Here is a 19,418-nt window from a genome sequence, read left to right as displayed (position 1 = left end):
AAAGTAATTATTCTAAATCCCCAAACAAACTGATCTATAACCATGTCAAATGATTAGTCCTACCCTAAAAGTATTTTTTCCCAATTTTATCTTACTGGATTAAGGACCTGGCTCACAGAGGTTGAGTATGTTTACCATTTTCAGCAGTTTAGCAGTTAGCAAGCTAGTATTGTAAGCATTTTTACAAATTTCCCCACTGAGGGACGAATAAAGGCATATCTTAATTTTAACAATTTTCTCATGTATGACTTTAAATAGACACTTATGCTAACTGTTAGCATGTTAGCATACTAGCATACAGTAGTAAAATTCCAACAACAGAAATCATTAAAAACCATTGCTACATTCATTCAACATTTCGGCACATTTCCATAGCATTCAGAGTCAGCGTCTGTAACATTCAACATAAACAGCATGTCAGTTTTGCTCAAGCTCTTCAGCTTTCAAACTATTCCTCCATTCATAATAGAGTTCAACATTTCAACATTCATTCTACATATTTCAACAGTCATACATTTCAACAGCATTTCAGTTCAGCATTCACAAGGAATTTCTACTGAAACTGTTGCATCTAGTTATATTTGATTTTATATGAGGCTGTAATAAACTCCTCTTTACAGGCAAGTTTTGTGTAATGCTAAATGTATGTGATGTCCGACTGTTTTGTGTCGTGTTGAACACATCAGGCGGAGTGCTTGTGTGTGTATGTGTGTGTATGTGTGTGTGATGTGAGTGAGGAGGGCAGATTCAGTGCATGTGTGGTGATAGCGGTGTTCGCTAAAACTCTTTTGGTTATGTTTGCTGATAATATTTTAGCTACATTGGTTGACAAACTGATACCACTAAAGCCCTATGAAATCCATTATAGTTTTTCCCTAATTCCATTAGATTTTTTTCCATATTCCATTTTAACTCATTCGCTACCCAAGATGTATTTATAAAAATAATTTCAACCCGACCGCTCGCGCTGTCATTTACGTTTTTCTGAGCGAGAGGCACAAAGAGGTGATGATGCAGCTCCACAGTAGAATAAATCATGTTTGGTGCAACCAGGAAGAGAGAAGGCATCTCGCCGTGTAGCGCAAAGGTTACCCACGCATGTGCGTCCAAACGCATAGTTTATGATATATAAATATGTCTCAATTTGTGTCAATGTGAAAGTTCTGCTTGAAGTGTATCTTTTCACAGACTTCCTTTTTGATACAGATATTTTGCTTACTTCCTACTGGTGATTAAAAAGGGTAGAAGCAATCTTTTTTTTTTCCTGATGAAAGATGAGAGTCTAATCTGTCTTTTGGTATATACCAGGGGTCGGCAACCTTTATTATGAAAAGAGCCATTTCACCCCCTTGCTCACTAAAGAAAAATAGCCTGGAGCCGCAAAACATAGTATGTTTAAAACAAAATTGGAGGGAATTTGGGGCTATCAAAGTAGTTCAGATAAGAAAAAAACAAGTTGGAGTACTCTTGCTAGTATTATATTAAATATAAACTTACATAAATATATGTGTAAATTACTGTAAACTTACCTGATACCTGAAGTTCCAATGCCGCTGTTTTATATGATCTCTAATTTATTTTTTAGAATTGTCAAATAGCTTTGGGAAAGTATGAAAAGTATTTATAAAGTATTTTCCTTAATGTTTACCTGTGAGAGAGAACTGAATAGCATCCTGTCTGCTCATCCTTGTACTCATCCAATCACCAGTCAGAACTCAGTCAGGATGCATTCATGGACTCACACAAAGTTGGATTTTTTAAAACTCATTACAAAGACATGCTTTTTCCCCACTGTGGTGTTAAAAAATATTCAAGCATTGCAAAGGGAGCCACAACAAAGAGGCTGAAGAGCCACATGCGGCTCTGGAGCCGCGGGTTGCTGACCCCTGGTATATACCATGTCTACATAGCCCAAGAACACAATCTTCTGTGTGCCTTGAAAAATCTGTCTAAATCATCAAACATGGCCGCTACTGAGAGGGACAGCTTTTTAAAATTGCGGGAATTGAAATAGTTTTTTTTTCCCACTTCTACACTTATTTTCAGGCCATAGTGACTAAATTGTCAATTTATTAAATGCAAAACAACTGAATGGGATGTCACCACAAGCACACATTGTTACAAAATCCTCAACAAATTGTAACATTTCAGCGGGAATTGTGAAACGCTCGCTTCCATTATTTACAAGTCGTAAATCAGAACACAGTGTAAACACACTCATACAGCCTGAGTCACATACACACTGCCACACTAGCATGCGCTGCTAAACTAAGCTAACCCCAAAAGCTTCTCGGTCATGCACTTCCGCATGCCGCCTAATAGGAATCGGCCAAGGTTGAGCTCTCCGCTGAGGAAATACGTTCCTTCTCCTCACTACGACAGCACTTCATTCACATTGTGTCAACTTCCGCAAGATTCCACATTTTACGAAAGTTCCCTTTTTATTGTCCTATTATAAATTTCTGTTGGTCCGACCCCCCATAGTGGACACAGAGGACCCCTCACATGGATCAAAAATTTCCGATACATTCCTTATGCTGGCATCAAAACCCGATACTGATCGGACTGGATGGTCCAGTCCAAAAAACTAAAAATATACATAAAAATGCCAAAAACTGCAGTTACAATAATTGCTCCGACCAACACTAAATGAGGTTCATTTAAGTGCAATTATCCTCTCTGATCGTTCCAATGAAGAGACTTCTTTAACACAGAGAAGTGTGCTCACACAACGTGACTGCAAACAAGATTCAAATTGGAATCAGGGAGGCAATTCCGAGCAGATGAATGGTTCCATAGCTCATCTGCATTCTAGTGAAGGAGGAGGAGGAACAGCATTGCTAATGAAGACTGAGCCTCTCACTCATTCTTGAGGCCTCAACGGGAGCAAAAAATGTTTTTTATTTTTAAGTCACGTTTCTTTTCAAAAATAGTCCAGTCTTCTGCAAAGTTTGTTGAGAGGAAAGGAACAGCAGGTGGTGGTGTCCAAAGTCTGGCCTGGGGGCCATTGGTGGACTGCAGCTCAAATATCCTTTTATTGTCCTACGGCATACGATAAGAAGATATAATTCATGTCATTAATAAATATTAAATTAAGATTGCCTCAGAACATTATGATGGACGTTTAGAACATGAGAAAAATCATCATTGCTTTTAACTGACTGTCAACTCACACTAATCAATCAATCATTATTTGTTTCAGCATTTGCTGATTATTACATTGTATCTGACTTACCTTATCTGAGGAAACAAAATTTGCCAGATGTATTTGTGTACTAATCCCCTGCAAATTAAGAAATAATTCATTCATTAATTCAATATGAATTATAGATGACACAGCTTCTTGAACCCAATTCTAAAACTGTCAAAACATCACATTAATTTGGAATTAAAATTTTAAAATAATTAATTACTGAAATAAAGAATTCTAATTCTCAATCAAAATATTTCATTAACACTAAGAATTAAAAAAAATTATTTGATTATTTTAATTCTACAACTATATTTCTGCTTGGCATATCTTGACCTACACTGGATTGTTTTAGCATATTTAATCAGCCATAGGCCAAGAATATTAAAGCGTTTACACCCTTGCTCTAAGGTGAAGAACGTTAACAGCCCTAAAAATTAAAAAGCTACACTGTGAGTCTGACTTCACATTCCGGAATTTAAAATTTGCCAGGTTTGGATTTGTAGCAAAAAAACAAAAAAAAAAGATGAACAAAAAATAAATAAAGCATACGTCTTTTAGCGAGTGCATCAGCACTACACAAGATGCTGTAAAAAGAAATATTGGCATCCTCATGAATAAATTGCTGCCTGCCAATCATGTAACACAATATGATTTTAGCCTGAGGGCTGAGATGTGGTGGTCTAATAGGGTTTTGCTGCAGAAGGGTACCTGTTGGGTGCTGTCCAACCATACGCTCACACATGTACACACACACACACACACACAGTCAGTGATGAGTATGCACGCAGCCACAGGCTCAACTACCACCAGGAGTCTGAAAAGTGTACCACACGGACGGCCATTTGAATAATCACTTCAACAAGGGGAGAAATTAAAAAACGGCTCTGAGTGAGGAGACGGGGCCAGATGCTGCATTCCTAATGAGCTGCCACGCTACTCCAACGGTGGACAGACCGTAATCGACATTGATTACTCTGTAAATTGATTGACAGATAAGAATTGTGTCAAATTTGATTGTTAATGAATGGTGTCTCAAAGCAATTGAGGCAAAACAACCAGCAGAGGCGCTGTTGAGTCAGCACAACAAAGTCAACTCCGGAAAAAGTCAAAAGGAATGTATGCAAGATGTATGCTGTTACAGATCTTCTACCAGACTGGGGAGCACTCTCATGAAGGACGCCACACGCCTGGAAAAACTGTTGAGGAAGGCAGACTATGTCATTGGCACCGAGCTGGAAAGCCTGACATCCGCGGCAAAACCAAGGACACTGAGGAGGCTCCTTTCCATCATGGACATCCAGCATCATCCAGTGCACAGCATCATTGCCCAATAGAATGCTTTAGTGGCAGATTACTATCACTGTCGCTTTTCTTTTCTGGTAGTCGCCACGGTCGTGTGGGTCGCGTGTCACCTACATCGTAGCCGTCACTTTGTAGAGGTCATATGACATCAGTGAGCTGATATGAAGTCCCCTCCTGATTCGCTCTTGTGTTTCGGCAATAAAAAAAGTGGAGAACAGATGTTGCAGTAATGTAATTATGGCTGCAACAATTATTCAGATAATTCGAATACCTCCATTACAAAATATAGTCTTTTCTATTTTGATGAATTGCTTACATCACTCACGTGAGTACGACACCCACGCAGAGGACGAAGAAGGAAGCGGGTATTTGAAGAAGCGGGAAGATTGAAGAGGCTAGAAAAACCTTACACTCAGCATCTTAAGTAAAAGCTGTGGTTTTCTATTTGATAAATCATTGGGGTTTTTTTTTTTGCTGTTTGTTATGCTTTGTTCTACATACACCTTTCCTTTCCAAAACATTTATAATATATAATTTTAACTTAACTCGACCTAATATTTGTTTGTCTGCTTCATTCACACCAGTTCGACTCCCTCAAGAACCGTTTCTTCTGCATGCAGACAAATTGTGCAGTCATGGAAAAAATTATTAGACCAGCCTTGTTTCTTCAATTTCTTGTTAATTTTAATGGCTGGTACCACTACAAGTATGTTTCCTGAAGAATACAATGAACACGGCAACATGGAATACCTAGAAACATTGCTTTTTGCAGTAGAGTGCCATACAGTTATTGATATAAGAACATAAGTGACTTTGGTTATTATGAAGAAAACCATAGAAATGGCTAGATATACACTCTTAAGAGCTATTTTTGATGTGATGATTATATTTGTAAAAACAAATGTACCTTTAGTTGTGCCGGGCATTAAAGTGACCAAATGAACTAAAAAAACAAGGTTGGGTTAATGATTTTTTTCTGTGACTGTAGTATATAAAGCCCTAAAAATAACCACAAGCTACACTATACACAATGTCAATATAAGAAATGAAACGCTTGACTATCTAAAAAACCATTTTTTTTTTTACAAGCTACCCTTCATGACGTGGTGGGCGGATACACTGAGCAGTCTTATCTAGCTATGGACAAGCCAGAGGTGTTATCATGTCCATGAAAGAAACAGGAATTCCAACAACAACAAGTAGAGCCAGAAAACAAGGAAAAAATGCTGCTCCAATTATGCTTACTGAAAACCATTTTTCAAATGCATGCGTGCTGTGATTCATATTTCTGCACATATTATGTATGCATGTTATCCAAGTCTATTACGCCACCGCAAGGCTCTATTACACAGAGCTGCTTCCAAAAACATTCATCTAACATGCAGTTTTGCAAACAGGCAGCAAGGCAGCAATAATGGGAAAGTTCAATTGGAGCAACAACAGGTGAATGAAGCGGAAGTAACATTGCCAGCTGTGTGTCTGGAGTGGTGGCAATACTATTTTTAAGCAAAACCGGGGTTGACCTTTTACATTGCAGATGCTGACTCATGTTAAGGGCATTTTCTCCTCAGTCTGAAGTGAGGGGGTTTGGGATTTATGACAATGATAAATAGTCATAAATGAAAACCACTTTATGAGTGAAAAATAAACATGGACGTGGGAGTGAGTGCTTCATCTAGCATCATACTGTAACTCGGTCATTATTGATACAACTTGCACAAGCGCTCCTCTCGTGAAATGCCAACAAAGGCGCATACAGATCGATATATAAAACCTCAGACCCATACAGCATTGCAAGTTCACAGGAATAGAAGCAACTTATCACTTCATTTACATGCAGGAGCTAAAAAACGCTAATATACTGCTTTGCCACCTTTAGTGCACTGTGTTCACTGTATTTGCACTGCATCACCCTCACAGGTATGTCTAATATTTTGGTCCATGACAAGGGCAAGTGTCAATCAAAACAGCATTGCCACCTTCTCATTACATAGGTTGCTTTCAGTTGTTATCCAATTGCAGCTCCTGCATTGGAGCTCTTAAGACCAGGCATATCCAGACCACAAATGACAATTTTTTTAGAGAAGATTCCTAAAAACAGCATAGCACTCCTGTACATGACAAAAAAAAATAAATAAAAAAATAACAAATAAAAAAACAAAACAAAAAAATTAAATTATATTAGGAAAGCAGGAAGTGAACAAATGTAAGAGTTACCGATTGGAAAACTACCAGATTTAATAAGCTTTGCTTCTTCCTACTCCTTTTGGACATGTGAAACTGTGAACTGATTATGTGATGCATTCAATTGTAATCTGGTGCATGTTCAAATGAAATAAAACCATTACCATTACATAGAGGATGTTGGATTCGCATCTTGGAAATCTGTTCTTAAAAACAGCAGAGTGCTCCTGTCATATAATCTGTTCCAAGCGGCAACCCGTCCCACTTTATTCAACAATCCTGTGTGCTAACTTCACCCAGATAAACTGTAAAAACTGTATTTTTACCATTTTTCTTTGCTGATACAACATGGGAATGCCTAAAGGTAAGATTTGATAGCATCATGGCATGCTAATTTGCATATTTGTTAGTGCACAACCTCAAGTTAATTCATGCTAGTGCACTGCCTTTTACCAGACACATCAAACGGATGGTGGGTTTTTGTCATGTTGCACTTTTAATTTGATATTGTTACTTAGTTTTGCACAATACATCATAAATAAAAGACATTAGATTGCTATAATGTTGGGATTCCCCCGGCCCTGGTCCGGCAGAAATTTGTTGGAACACGAGCTGATCCGTGGATCAAAAAAGGTTGGAACAATTGATATTAAGGATCTCCGATGAGCATTTTTGCAGTGGGTCCTTAGAAATAGCCGAGCACAACTGTCATAATGACGATCGTGAGGGTCTTGGACGAGGGTTCTTGCAGTAAGTCCTTAAAATAGCAGGGCTCTACTGTCATATAGAGAATCTTTTATTTGGACTTTGGTAGAGCATCCATTAAAGAGCTGAGCACTGCTGTCATGTAGACCGAGGAGCTTCAGTTGATGTAAATAAAAAGCTTCTGATTTAATTTTTGACTGTATGACTATATTAGCTATTTGGCATATTAGCTATTTGGCAAGGTAAAATTAGAAAATAATATTTTTTAACAAGCGTGTTAATTAGTCCGGCCTGCTTTCAGGTGTCAATGTGCAGGTGTACCCAATGCGTAGCCAACGAATGCACCGCTGCACTTGTTGAGCGTCCACACCACACATGGAGGAGGAGGCTGATTTCTTTCCGTGCAAGAGGAATTCAATTGCAGTGTGCGAGGAAGGGAAGGGGAGGAAAGACGATTGACAGTGGAGAAAACACGCTGCAACAGCTGTGAGTCAAATGCCACCAGGGCACACAGCAAAGCCAAATGACACACAGACAGACACACACACACTTCCTACTGCACATACCAAACAGCTAGCTAACGATAGCTGCTGGAGGGCTGGCTTTTGGGGGGGTGGGGGGTGTAGGGTACGTCCCTACATTACACCCGAAGCGAGGAAACAAACACCGACGACGGCTAAAGTTAGCTTCCACTGGCTAGCTAGCTGTCAAAGTTGCCTCCCTCCATGCCTGTGAGGTCGCTTGTTGTCACCTGTAGCACGGGGCTGCTAGCCCGCTAGCTCTGGAGCTGTCAACTTGAGAGTTCCAGCAAACACAGCCAGGCAAAGAAGGGGAGGAGGCGGGAGTGGAAAAGAGGGTGTCCCCCTGCGCCCCCCTGCCACGGCGAGCGGAAAGCTGTCAACCGGGGCCTGCCAAGCAGCCAGCCGGGTTCACCCCCCCCACCCCACACACACACACTTCCCCAACAAAGTCATCCATTTCGCGGGCCTCGGTTCAACTTCCATGCCCTTGTAAGCTCACTTACTCTGGGAGAGAGAGAGAGAGAGACGCCGCCGCTGCTGTTGTTGTTTGACGGTGGTCTCCGTAATCCTCGCGGTAGTTTCACAGTAACTGCTCCCGCCGTCTTCTGCCTTTTCACCTCCTCTGTTCCACCTCAGTCTGCCGGTGACCACCGGAGAGTTGTCCCGAGTGCTTGACGCTTGTCGTCCCGGGCAAGGTTCGCCGGTGTGTGCCTGCGGTACCGTGGCGTCCCTTCACAGCTTCTCTCCGCCTTCTCGCTAGTTCGCCTCTCTCTCGGCGGCACAGCCAACATCCGGGACTCTGCTCGCTCGTGACCGGATCTACTTTCAAATACGTCGCCGCGCAGGGAAGATCTGTTGTTTTGCCGCCTTTTTGTCACCGTCCCTGCCGCCACGGAAACTAGTCCATAGTGTCACATTATAATGACTATTCGGGGTGGACATTACAGTAATATTGATACTCACACCCATATTGTTTTAACTTGAAATGTCCAAGCTCATTTAATGATTTCGTTGATATATCTAAATAATTTAGAATAATATTCATTCATTCTACTGCTTATCCTCACAAGGGTCCCAGGGAGTGCTGGAGCCTATCCCAGCTGTCTTCGAGCGAGAAGCGGGGTACACCCTGGACTGGTCACCAGCCAATAACAGGGCACATATAGACAAACAACTATTCACACTCACATTCATACCTATGGACAATTTAGAGTAGAATTAACCTAGCATGTTTTTGGAATGTGGGAGGAAACCGGAGTACTCGGAGAAAACCCACGCATGCACGGGGAGAACATGCAAACTCCACACAGAGGGTGCGGGGTGGGTGGAATTGAACTCGGGTCTCCGAGGGTGGAATTGAACTCAGGTGTCCTAGCTGTGAGGCCTGCGTGCTAACCACTCGTTTGTCGTGCATCCCTAATATAAACCAGTCCATCATTAATAAAAATGTATCCTGTTTTGAATTATGCTTTTGTTAATTAGATGAACAAAATAGTTTACAGGTCAATAACTGTCCAAAACAATTTTCTTTATATGTATTCTTTTTATTCATACATACACCACTAAGTGTGTTCTCTCCTTTAAAAAAAACGAAAAACCTGCTCAATGTTAAATATATTGAATATATTCTCATCCTGTGCTCTACATGTAAACTGTTAACTGTAAACAGTCAGTTTTTCTTGGCCATGCATGATGGAACATTAATTCATTGATGTAAGTTCCATGCAGTGCATGAAACAAAGAGTGAGAAACAGGTTGTTGCCGTGCTGTCTAGTCTGTAATGCAACAGCGCTCCCTCCTGGTTAATTACAGGATCAGTTTTTCGAGCCATAGAAATGTAAGCCACATCAGGTCACAGCATTGAAATGCAATTAAGTGGATTATCTACCTAGCTTTTTTTTTAAACCAACTTTTTTTAACGTTTTGTTGGATTTATTGGGTAAATACATATTCATACGATATATTTTTTAAATGTATAATTACCATGTATAGATTCACCCAAAGGGGGGATAAATAATAAAGGAAAACCATCCATCCTTTTTCTATGCCGCTTATCCTCACTGTGCGGGTATGCTGGAGTCTAATAAAGGAAAACTGTTTTAGGACATAGTACCAAAGATAGCCGGTAGGGGCGCTCACTTAATATGTCTGTGTATTTATTAAGCGAAGAAGAAATCTCACCAGGTCCCGGAAGTGGTTCAGAAGTTGTCAAGAAGCGGTGTTCGGCTGTCTGTCAGTTCATCTGGGAATTTAAAAAGTAAGACTTTGTCATAATGTTTTTATTACTTGCACAAGTAAATTGTAGTTACAGCATTTCAAATTTGTTGATAAAACATTTAGCAGCATTGCGCTTGGTTGTTAAAGCCACAATGCACCGCGTGACATGACTCGGTTTTGCTATGACTTAGCTTGTTTTCGAAAATGAAACTGTGCTTTATTTTGTGCGAGTATTGTACACTACTCACAAAAAAGTTAGGGGTATTTCAAATACTTTTTAGGATAAAACGTACTACTGCAATATTAGTACATATATATATTTATGTGGTAGTGTAAAACTAGTGAAGTGCCTCCCTTTTGGCATTGTCTTTATAGTAATTAACTAGATATTGAATGGCGTCATATATGTTGTATATAGTATGGCTGTCAATGAATAATAAAAGAGCAAACATGGAATGAATGCAAGAGCTGTATCAATAAATCAGCCAGGGTTGGGAGTGTTAAAGTGCATTGTTGTATTTGTGTGCAAGTACTGCATTATTATGGGACCTGTTTGTAATCTTTAGTTCCTAATGAGTGTCCATTCTAACACAGCTGCCCTCTCCTTAGTAGGCCATGGCCGAACCCAGAATATCCTCCATTGATGGGAAGCTAGCCGAAGAGTTCACCGCTCCCGCTCACGTGAAAGAGGTCAAGGACAAGATGGCTGCTTTTGCCCAGCGTCACGCAGAGGCTGGTCGCCGCGTGGTTCTCATCACATCCGGGGGCACCAAAGTCCCCCTGGAGTCGCGTACCGTTCGATTCCTCGACAACTTCAGCAGCGGAAGGAGGGGAGCGTCGTCGGCCGAGTATTTTCTCGACTCCGGCTATGCTGTCATTTTCCTGCACCGGCATCGTTCAATGTATCCGTACACTCGCATGTTCTCCACTGTCAACATGCTGGACACCCTGCAGTTCAGTGCAAGCAACTCTGGTGATGTGGTGGTGAACCAGCAGGTGCTCCCAAACATCACCAAAGTGCTAAAGCGCTACCAGGACGTAACAAATAGCCAACTACTTCTCCCCATTGACTTTAGCACCCTGTCGGAGTATCTGCACTTACTTAAAGCAGCAGCGCAGGCACTCAGCACCATAGGTAGACATACAGTCTGTAGAAGTGGCTGCATTGTTGGCATGTTGCTCATAGCGAGTTTGCTCTGCAACGCAGGATCGAAGGCTATGTTTTACCTGGCTGCAGCAGTGTCGGATTTCTACATCCCAGCATCGGAAATGCCCGAGCACAAAATCCAGTCTTCAAATGGACCTCTTCAAGTGAGTTTTTCCACACATAGAAAATTACAAATACAACTTAATGTTGTCATAGTCATGGCAAGAAAACCTGTTTACGTTCTTCTGCAGCATTAGCATTAAAGTGACTAACATGGCTTTGGTCCTTATCCTCCTTCCTGCAGCTAACCATGAATATGGTTCCCAAAATCCTGTCCCCGTTGGTGAAGGACTGGGCACCGCAGGCTTTTGTCATATCCTTCAAACTGGAGACAGACTCCTCCATCCTGTTGGAGAAGGCTCGAAGAGCGCTGGATACCTACAGGCACCAGGTGGTCGTAGCCAATGTTCTGGACTCCAGGCGGGGTTACGTTGTGGTTGTGACCCCGAGCACCCAGGATGAGGTAGTGCTCTCCAAAGAGGACATGAAGAATGAGGTGGAGATCGAGGAGAGGATAGTGACTAATTTGACAACTGCGCACGGCCAGTTTATTACACAGCAAGCGGGTTGATCATTATTGGAGTTTCGATTTGGTCTGTATCTGTGGTAGGGATAATTAATTGATTACTAAAATCAATCATGTCAATCGATAAATCTATGCAACTTTTGTATCAAAGTTGGTAATATCTTGAAGCAAAGTAAGAATGTTATTACATGGCAGCAAGCCAATCGGTACCATATTGACCCGAATATCAGACAACCCTTAGTGGCATCCCACAGTGGCTATTAATTATTTTAAAATTAAAACAGAGTTTGGAGCCACCTTAAACTTTCAGGACTCACTTCCAAATGCGCAAAGCTCATTATCTGAAACTTTGGCATCGTTTTAACACAAGAATACAACATTCTAACTACATTTATAGGTCAGAAAAGTGGAAAAAGAATATTAGGTCCCTGTTAAGACGAAAACATGATCAATATTGCATTTTACTTAATCACTGTTTCATGACTCTGTGTCACTGTTCACAATTACTTTAGAATGAGCATCAGAATTCTTTGCTAACTTGTTCAACCTTTGAGGTCGCTGGTGTTTGACAGGAATAAAAGCTCTGATTCACATGATGAGAAGTTGAATATAATGTGACTGTACATTTTAGGTCATTACAGTATATTTCTTGAAACATGACTAATTAATAATCATATGACTGTAATGGTTTGACATGATGTTCAATGAATGATACTATGAAGTTTGTGTACATGGACAGCATGTAATACAGTATTTTAAATTGTGTCTATTCTAAGTATATTCTTTTTAGTGCCCCACAATGAATCAGCATGTTTTACATGATCAGAAAAAAAAAATGCAGCGGTGTGCGGTTACTTAAGCTTGATACTCTTCTTGACTCCTGCACGAATGCCGGACAGTTCTCCGCTGTATCTCGTCTCCTCCCGACGCACATCACGGACCTGGTCCACATACACAAAGTCAGTATTTGACAGAATTTAAAAAAAAATTTTTAAATCTCTGAACGGAACGCTCACCTGGCCCTTTCTGCGAATCTTGGCCCTCCTGAACTTTTCCCTGTGTTTGACTCGGGGGTTGCGGTCGATCTTCCTCCTCTTGGGGGTAAGACCTTTATTCTTGGCCATCTGGGGACACATTGATTGTTAAAACCCTTAGTGGCAAAATGTTCATACTAGACCCAGGGATACAATCCTTTCACGAGGCTTTTTGACACTCAAAAACTACAAATGCAGAACCATAATGTAGTCCACCAGGCATCCCTCCATTTTTATAGTAAAACTTAAAATTCTAACAAAAATATAGAAAAAAAATACCCATAATCTAAGCAATAAACTGCAAAGGCTACACATGGGAGTGTCGGTACCTGGTATGTGATGCTTCTCTTAGCTTCTGGATCCATTTCTTCCTCCTCATCAACTTGTTCCTCCACCCTGCAAGGATGGGACAATCCTTCACATTCCTCTGCTCTTTCAACTTGGCAAACTTTAAAAAAAATATATATATATATAATCTACTCACTCTTTAGCTCTATTCTTCTTCCTCTTAATCTTCAACATCATCCTCTCCTCCACTTGTTTGTAAAAGTTCAACGCTGCTTCCTCGTCCAGGTCAGAATCTGACGGTGCTTCCTCTGTCTCTGGCGCTGTGTTTTCTTCTTCATCCTGCAGCAACATGCACATTAGCTTTCTGCTTCCACGTTAGCTCCAAGCAAAGAATATATTTATTTTACCGCGTCCTCCTTAGTGGAGACTCCAGCCTTCTTCTCCGGTGTTGGTCTGCTGGTGAGCTTGTCTTTTTCCTTAGCGGCCAGCAGCTTGCGATACTGCGGCGCTAGGCGGGCATCAACTGCACTCAGTCCATTGATGAGCTACAGGTAAGCAAACAACGAGGATGGAGAAATGACCTGTCTGCATAGGATTAGTGATATTGAATCTAGTCAACCAAATAAAATATCATCCCTCATAGTGGCGGAGAGCATTTATTGCTCAAAAGTATGCAACATCTTAAGAATTATATTAGAAAAATGCATTAGACATTAAAATATATTTAAGACAAATGTTTTTTTTCTAATATTAAATAATAAAATGCATTTTTTCCCTGCAAATGACAATAAAATAACAACCGGTCCAGAGTGTACACCGCCTCTTGTCCTGAAGTCAGCTGGGATAGGCTCCAGCACACCCATGTGACTCTAGTGAGGATAACAATAAAAACATATTGTATTTACCAAAAATTCATTCATTCATTCATTTTCTACCGCTTTTCCTCACAAGGGTCGCGGGGGGTGCTGGAGCCTATCCCAGCTGTCTTTGGGCGAGAGGCGGGGTACACCCTGGACTGGTCGCCAGCCAATCACAGGGCACATATAGACAAACAACCATTCACACTCACATTCATACCTATGGACAATTTGGAGTCACCAATTAACCTAGCATGTTTTTGGAATGTGGGAGGAAACCGGAGTACCCGGAGAAAACCCACGCATGCACGGGGAGAACATGCAAACTCCACACAGAGATGGCCGAGGGTGGAATTGAACCCTGGTCTCCTAGCTGTGAGGTCTGCGCGCTAACCACTCGACCGCTGTGCAGCCCACCAAAAATTCAGTCTTTTCTAAATTCAATTTTGTAGAAACTCCATTGCAACTTTACAGATGGCATGTGTGACATCTAGCATGCCATACGGTGGGGTGTCACATGTCCAAGTAAAAATGTGCCTATTGCGGCGAGGGACTTAGTATTTATTATTAAGTAGTGCTAAATAAGGGTATGGCATTTGTTACAGCGGAGGACTTACATTTCTGTAGGCAAGCAGTCGTTCGATCACTGGATGATTGTGAGCGGGGATTCGTTTGGCTTTGAGCACCAAGTAGTAGCTGATGTTGGTACAGTAACTGTGGCAGGAAAGCGGTAAACGCAGTCGTGAGGAAAAGTGAAGGACTTGTGAAGACCTGAGCACAACTTTACTACTTACTTGAGATAAAGCTGACGTTTGGTCTTCAGGTAGGCGGCACCCTTTTGGAAACAAGCAAGCCAAATGTTTTAGTTTGATGTAAATAAAGCACAGGTAGCAACCATGAAGTCTTTATTTGCACTTTATTTTTGGTAATAGGTTCAAATCAGGGGTCCTATTGCATATAACCAGGATAACCAGGGATTAAGGGATATCTTGGTTATCCTAGCTCAATTTATCCGTGATCCGGCTACACAAACGTTAGCTGCTGGAAAGTGGAATATGTTCTGACATAAGTTACCATGGTGATTTATTCTGTGGCGTTAGCCTTTACCAGACCAGGCTAACGTCCTGGATCTAGTTGATCTCATCCCTTGTATCAATCAATAGTCACCATAAGTCACCATCATATCACCTCATACTTCGGTACGAGGTACATTATTTAAAAAAAAAAAACTTAAACTGTATTATGGAAAGCAGGAAGTGAACAAATGTAACAGTTACTGATTGTAAAAGTACCAGATGGAGGGGTAGGATTTAATAAGCTTTGCTTCTTCCTACTCCTTTTGGACATGTGGAACTGTGAACTGATTATGTGATGCATTCAATTGTAATCTGATGCATGTTCAAATGAAATAAAATCATTACCATTAATGGAAACGAATAGTTAATCCAATGCCCATTACACATTATCATCATGTTCATCTACACCCACTGCCATTATTTCAACATTTGTCATCATTCATGTCAATTATTGTACATAAAGGGTTTCAGATGTTGCAATCATAATTTCCACATACTATATATAAAATACACATGCCATATATATATATATATATATATATATATATATAGATGAGAGTTACACAGTCTGATGATATTTACACAATTTCACTCAGTCAATTTCACCTACAATTTCAATGGATTCACCATCACAGTGTTTTCTGAGCTGTTAATTGTGTTGGTTGTGGATGTGTACTACATTACCCGGATGGCTTTGTGCTTGAGGGGAAATTAGAAGTTCACACGCTGTTGAAGCTACGAGCAAGTAATGATGATACAGAGTTTATAGGTATTAATGTACTATTTGGATTATTATTTGCTATTTTGCTTTATGAGATTTTCTGCTTCCGTCGGGAGAAAGGGAGCAAGCCATGGTGAATGTCAAGGAACCCGTGTACCCGCACTAATTCGGGATTGGTCAGACATCAGTAATTGTAATTGGTGCACCCCTATTATTAATAATTTATGGGGATGTGTATTTAACAACAAAATATCACAGCTTAAGGAAGTCCTATATGGTTGAAATAAAACTGCCCTTTGCTTTGCACATGCATAAAAATAACAGAAGTTACCTTTCCTGGTGGGATCTTTCCATCCTTGACCATCTGTAGGAGGGGCTGCAACTCCTTCATTTCTGTGAGCTGAAAACCACATCATTTAGTGCCGCCCATCTCATGACACCATTAAGTGTACATTCATTCATCTCCGTGTACCTTTGTCTTGAAGTCCTGAATGAGTTCAAGGAGCTCTGGCGATTCCTTCTTCAGCAGCTTCATTTTCTCCTTCTGGGACATCTGTTTCAGGTCCTTAACGATCCTCTCCTCCTTTCCCACAACTTTCTCATCGCTCTTCTCCTCTGCTGTCGCAGGAAACTCCTTGTTTTCACAAAAAAAAAAGTCATTTATTTATTTATGGCAATAAGTCAATGCTGGTAAATACCTGAAAAAAGGTGAAGTCATAATCCTCCTCGGTCAGGTTTTCCGTTAAGCGTTTTTGGATATTTTTGGCCTCTTCTTCCTCCTCTTGTTCCTCTGCTTCCAGCTCTTCGTGCGTTTTACCTTCTATCACAATACAATGAAAATGCATCAGATGCTAGCATAGTAACATGGCAGGATATCTTCAATAGCCGTGCTATTATAAACAGGCATAGTCAGCAATAGCCAATATAATATATATGTGATATCCACTTGAATAAATAAATACAACTTGCCCTTTTATTAAACCCCACTCAAGAAAAAAATGAACAGGCGATGACTCAATTAGAGCGAATTGTAGATGGTCTGTAAAGCTGACATTTGCGTTTCAAAAATAAACTTTGTTGTTTTAATTGATACTTTAATTTATTTTTTTTATTTTTAATTAACATTAATTGATGCTTCTTTTTCATAAGATATTCAATCACTTGATGTCTTAAGAAATTTGTTTATTTCTTGACAGATAAAGTGCAACTTAAATATTTTCAAAATATACATATTTTATGCACATTGTACAACACAGATGCAATTTTGATGTAAAACAATATCGTGAAATATCCTGAACGCTTTAGTTAATCAGCAGTTATCAATTGGTGTTCAGTTCATGTTATCAAAATAAATTAGATTTAGCCACGTTTATCTCAGAAGTAAATCAAGTCCAAAAACTTTGAGTCGGGTTTTTCAGACATTGCCGAATTTACTGCTAGTATGACACCTCATGTAGTTAATACCAACAGTAGCCAGACTATGTAACATATTATACTGAAATACTATTTATTTTAACCAAGAGCAATTAGTTAGGATACTAAACTTACATTAAAAATGTATTTTTCTTCATACTTTTACTTGGAATATAAATGAAAACCATGAAGTATTTTTCACACTTTTAAAACACTTTGCTATATAATTTTGAAGACAACTGCATGTTATGCTTACTTGTTGTCACATAGTCCGAGTCGTAGAACATCTTCTTCTTGGTGCCCCATGCTAAATCACTGGGAAGCTCTGAGGTGGAAAACAACACCATTGTTCAAATAAACCTTTATCACTTTAGACAACCTCACACTCTGACATCTAACCATTGTCTTGCTTTCCCTCGAGATCACTCTCCATGTCGGTCCCTTCATCATCGTCCTCATCCTCTTCTTCTTCATCAACATCCTCCTCCTCATCATCATCAGTATCATCAGTCTCCAGGGCCATCACCTCCTCCTGCAGAAGTCTTGTCTCATAAACTAATGTCATGACATCCAGGTCAAACTAAAACAGGAATCCCACCTCATCATCCAGATCCTCTTCATCGCTCGCCATGTCAACTCCACTGGCCAAAAGTTTCTACGTGGAAAAATCCAAGTGTCAGCACATAATCCAGCGCCGTATTGCGTCCAAGATTTGATTAAAAACTTACCGCAATCTTTGCATCATGAAACTCGTCAATTTTATCCTTTATGTACTCCGAGGACGTCTAAAGTGAGATACGAAAGGTTCCATTCATGAATGAATAAACAGAAAAGGCAAACAATTATCATCTTTCGGACTTAAAAATATGACAGAAATTGTTAAATGGAAACATTTTCTGCTGGAGTGAATTTATGGGGGAAAATTTGATGGGTTCAAAAAAAAAAAGACAGATTTCAGATTTTCGCAAAAAGAGCAAGCATTGCACATAAGTGAAATAATTCAATGTATGGCTTATCAATGTAAAGTTTTCCTTTCGAGTAACAGTACAAGCAGAGTTTCCAACAATACTAGCTAGGACCGGATGTTAGCATTTTAGTTTCAAAAGACGAGCCGAATAGCTTGTGAAACCTTGTAATTGAAGTTTGTAATAAAATATATATTAAAAAATTTATAATAAAGAACAAAGAAAAAAATAAAATTTAAAAAAGCTTGTAAAACCTAGTATTTAATATATTAAATACTAGTATAGTATTTGGGGCAGAGAAGTGAATGTGGTCTCAAATTATTGTTCACGTCAAGCTTGGACGGATAGGATTAATCAAAACTTTATGACATCGCAAAATAATAATAATGAACATAGTAATGATTAAAACGTGGGTCTTACTTTATCGGGGACAGGCATGTTTTTGTAGGCTTCTGGGTCATCTTCGTGATATTGCTCTTTGTTCGACTTCTGGAGCCGTTTACCCCTATGGACAGTAACACACACAGAATGCAAACATGAGATTACACTCTTATCTTATTCCTTAGCAGGCCTCACTGGTTGTTGTGACGATTTAAATGGCATAAAATAAAGGAACATAGAAGTACGTTACCATGTTAGTGAAGCTAGCTTTTTGTTGACGTTAACATTAGCTAAACTCACCTTTTAGCGCGAGCCATTTTGGAGGTAAAAGAGCGTAGATAAAACGATCCTAAATATGTTTACTATAAATGTTTTGTTATGCTATTTAATGTGTAGACAGCCGAGTAGTAAACACTTCCACAACTCTAAGGACCACCATGTGCTTCCGCAACGTCTTCTTCGGCGTCTTAATAAAGAGCATCGTGAGTTGAATATCACCACCTTCCGGACGAGAAGGAAATTACATTTCATTTGTGCTTTTTATTTTTTTAAAAAGTTTTTTTTTTTCATTTACTCGTTGGAATAATTTACAAATATATTATTATTAATCATAAAAGCCGCTGATGGCACCACATCCAAAGGAAAGGTAATGCTGTTGAGTGGAACCTCTGCATAGATGTTTAAAGGAAGTAAATGTTTGCAGGAAGTAAATTAGAAGCATGTTTTTCAAGTTTAAAGTGTTGGCTCGCGCTGTGCCGTCATCATCATCATCATTCATTATCATTAATTAGTGGTGAACACCTTCTTACTTCAATGCTTACGGCGTGT

General features: G+C 39.9%; 3 protein-coding genes across 7 annotated transcripts in view; 1 reads left to right on the top strand and 2 right to left on the bottom strand.

Annotated features, from left to right (window-relative positions):
- Positions 1 to 8,754, bottom strand: part of foxj3 (forkhead box J3) — a 133,660-nt gene extending 124,906 nt beyond the window's left edge. The window contains exon 1 of the mRNA XM_058055612.1: positions 8,409 to 8,754. The gene's annotated coding sequence lies outside the window, so the exon portion shown is untranslated. The remainder of the gene's footprint in view (positions 1 to 8,408) is intronic.
- On the top strand, positions 7,751 to 12,650 carry ppcs (phosphopantothenoylcysteine synthetase). Of its 4 annotated transcripts, XM_058055619.1 has the most exons (5): positions 7,752 to 7,870; positions 10,070 to 10,162; positions 10,732 to 11,257; positions 11,330 to 11,433; positions 11,574 to 12,639. In XM_058055619.1, exons 3-5 carry the CDS (start codon positions 10,738 to 10,740, stop codon positions 11,898 to 11,900), a joined length of 951 nt encoding a protein of 316 aa, XP_057911602.1. In that variant the 5' UTR covers positions 7,752 to 7,870; positions 10,070 to 10,162; positions 10,732 to 10,737; the 3' UTR covers positions 11,901 to 12,639. The 4 variants fall into 4 exon arrangements, with proteins under 4 accessions (XP_057911599.1, XP_057911601.1, XP_057911602.1 ...); XM_058055616.1 differs by having other exon boundaries at positions 7,751 to 7,870; positions 10,732 to 11,433; positions 11,574 to 12,650; XM_058055618.1 differs by having other exon boundaries at positions 7,751 to 7,870; positions 10,717 to 11,433; positions 11,574 to 12,650.
- Positions 10,078 to 19,065, bottom strand: utp3 (UTP3 small subunit processome component). 2 transcript variants are annotated; one of them, XM_058055614.1, is made up of 17 exons: positions 18,891 to 19,065; positions 18,630 to 18,714; positions 17,973 to 18,029; positions 17,843 to 17,899; positions 17,644 to 17,776; positions 17,501 to 17,569; positions 16,530 to 16,651; positions 16,304 to 16,465; positions 16,163 to 16,231; positions 14,829 to 14,869; positions 14,652 to 14,748; positions 13,978 to 14,046; positions 13,585 to 13,722; positions 13,374 to 13,516; positions 13,219 to 13,285; positions 12,872 to 12,979; positions 10,078 to 12,796 (listed from the first exon to the last, which is right to left on the bottom strand). In XM_058055614.1, the coding sequence occupies exons 1-17, from the start codon at positions 18,905 to 18,907 to the stop codon at positions 12,707 to 12,709; spliced, it is 1,524 nt and encodes a 507-aa protein (XP_057911597.1). In that variant the 5' UTR covers positions 18,908 to 19,065; the 3' UTR covers positions 10,078 to 12,706. The 2 variants fall into 2 exon arrangements, with proteins under 2 accessions (XP_057911597.1, XP_057911598.1); XM_058055615.1 differs by lacking the exon at positions 13,978 to 14,046 and having other exon boundaries at positions 10,086 to 12,796.
- Between the last annotated feature and the right edge of the window lie 353 nt (positions 19,066 to 19,418).

The sequence above is a fragment of the Doryrhamphus excisus genome, chromosome 18 (assembly GCF_030265055.1).
Source record: "Doryrhamphus excisus isolate RoL2022-K1 chromosome 18, RoL_Dexc_1.0, whole genome shotgun sequence".
NCBI lineage: Eukaryota > Metazoa > Chordata > Actinopteri > Syngnathiformes > Syngnathidae > Doryrhamphus > Doryrhamphus excisus.
Note: the sequence above shows the minus strand (reverse complement) of the source record. Positions and strands in the feature narration are given on the sequence as shown.

Excerpts from the sequence above, each read along its gene's own strand:
- ppcs (XM_058055616.1), top strand. The coding sequence starts at position 10,738 with ATGGCCGAACCCAGAATATCCTCCATTGATGGGAAGCTAGCCGAAGAG. Across the intron at positions 11,434-11,573 it reads CTTCAAATGGACCTCTTCAA|CTAACCATGAATATGGTTCC; the intron begins GTGAGTTTTTCC and ends TCCTTCCTGCAG.
- utp3 (XM_058055614.1), bottom strand. Across the intron at positions 18,030-18,629 it reads ACATGCCTGTCCCCGATAAA|ACGTCCTCGGAGTACATAAA; the intron begins GTAAGACCCACG and ends ATCTCACTTTAG. Across the intron at positions 16,652-17,500 it reads CTCGGACTATGTGACAACAA|AAGGTAAAACGCACGAAGAG; the intron begins GTAAGCATAACA and ends GTATTGTGATAG.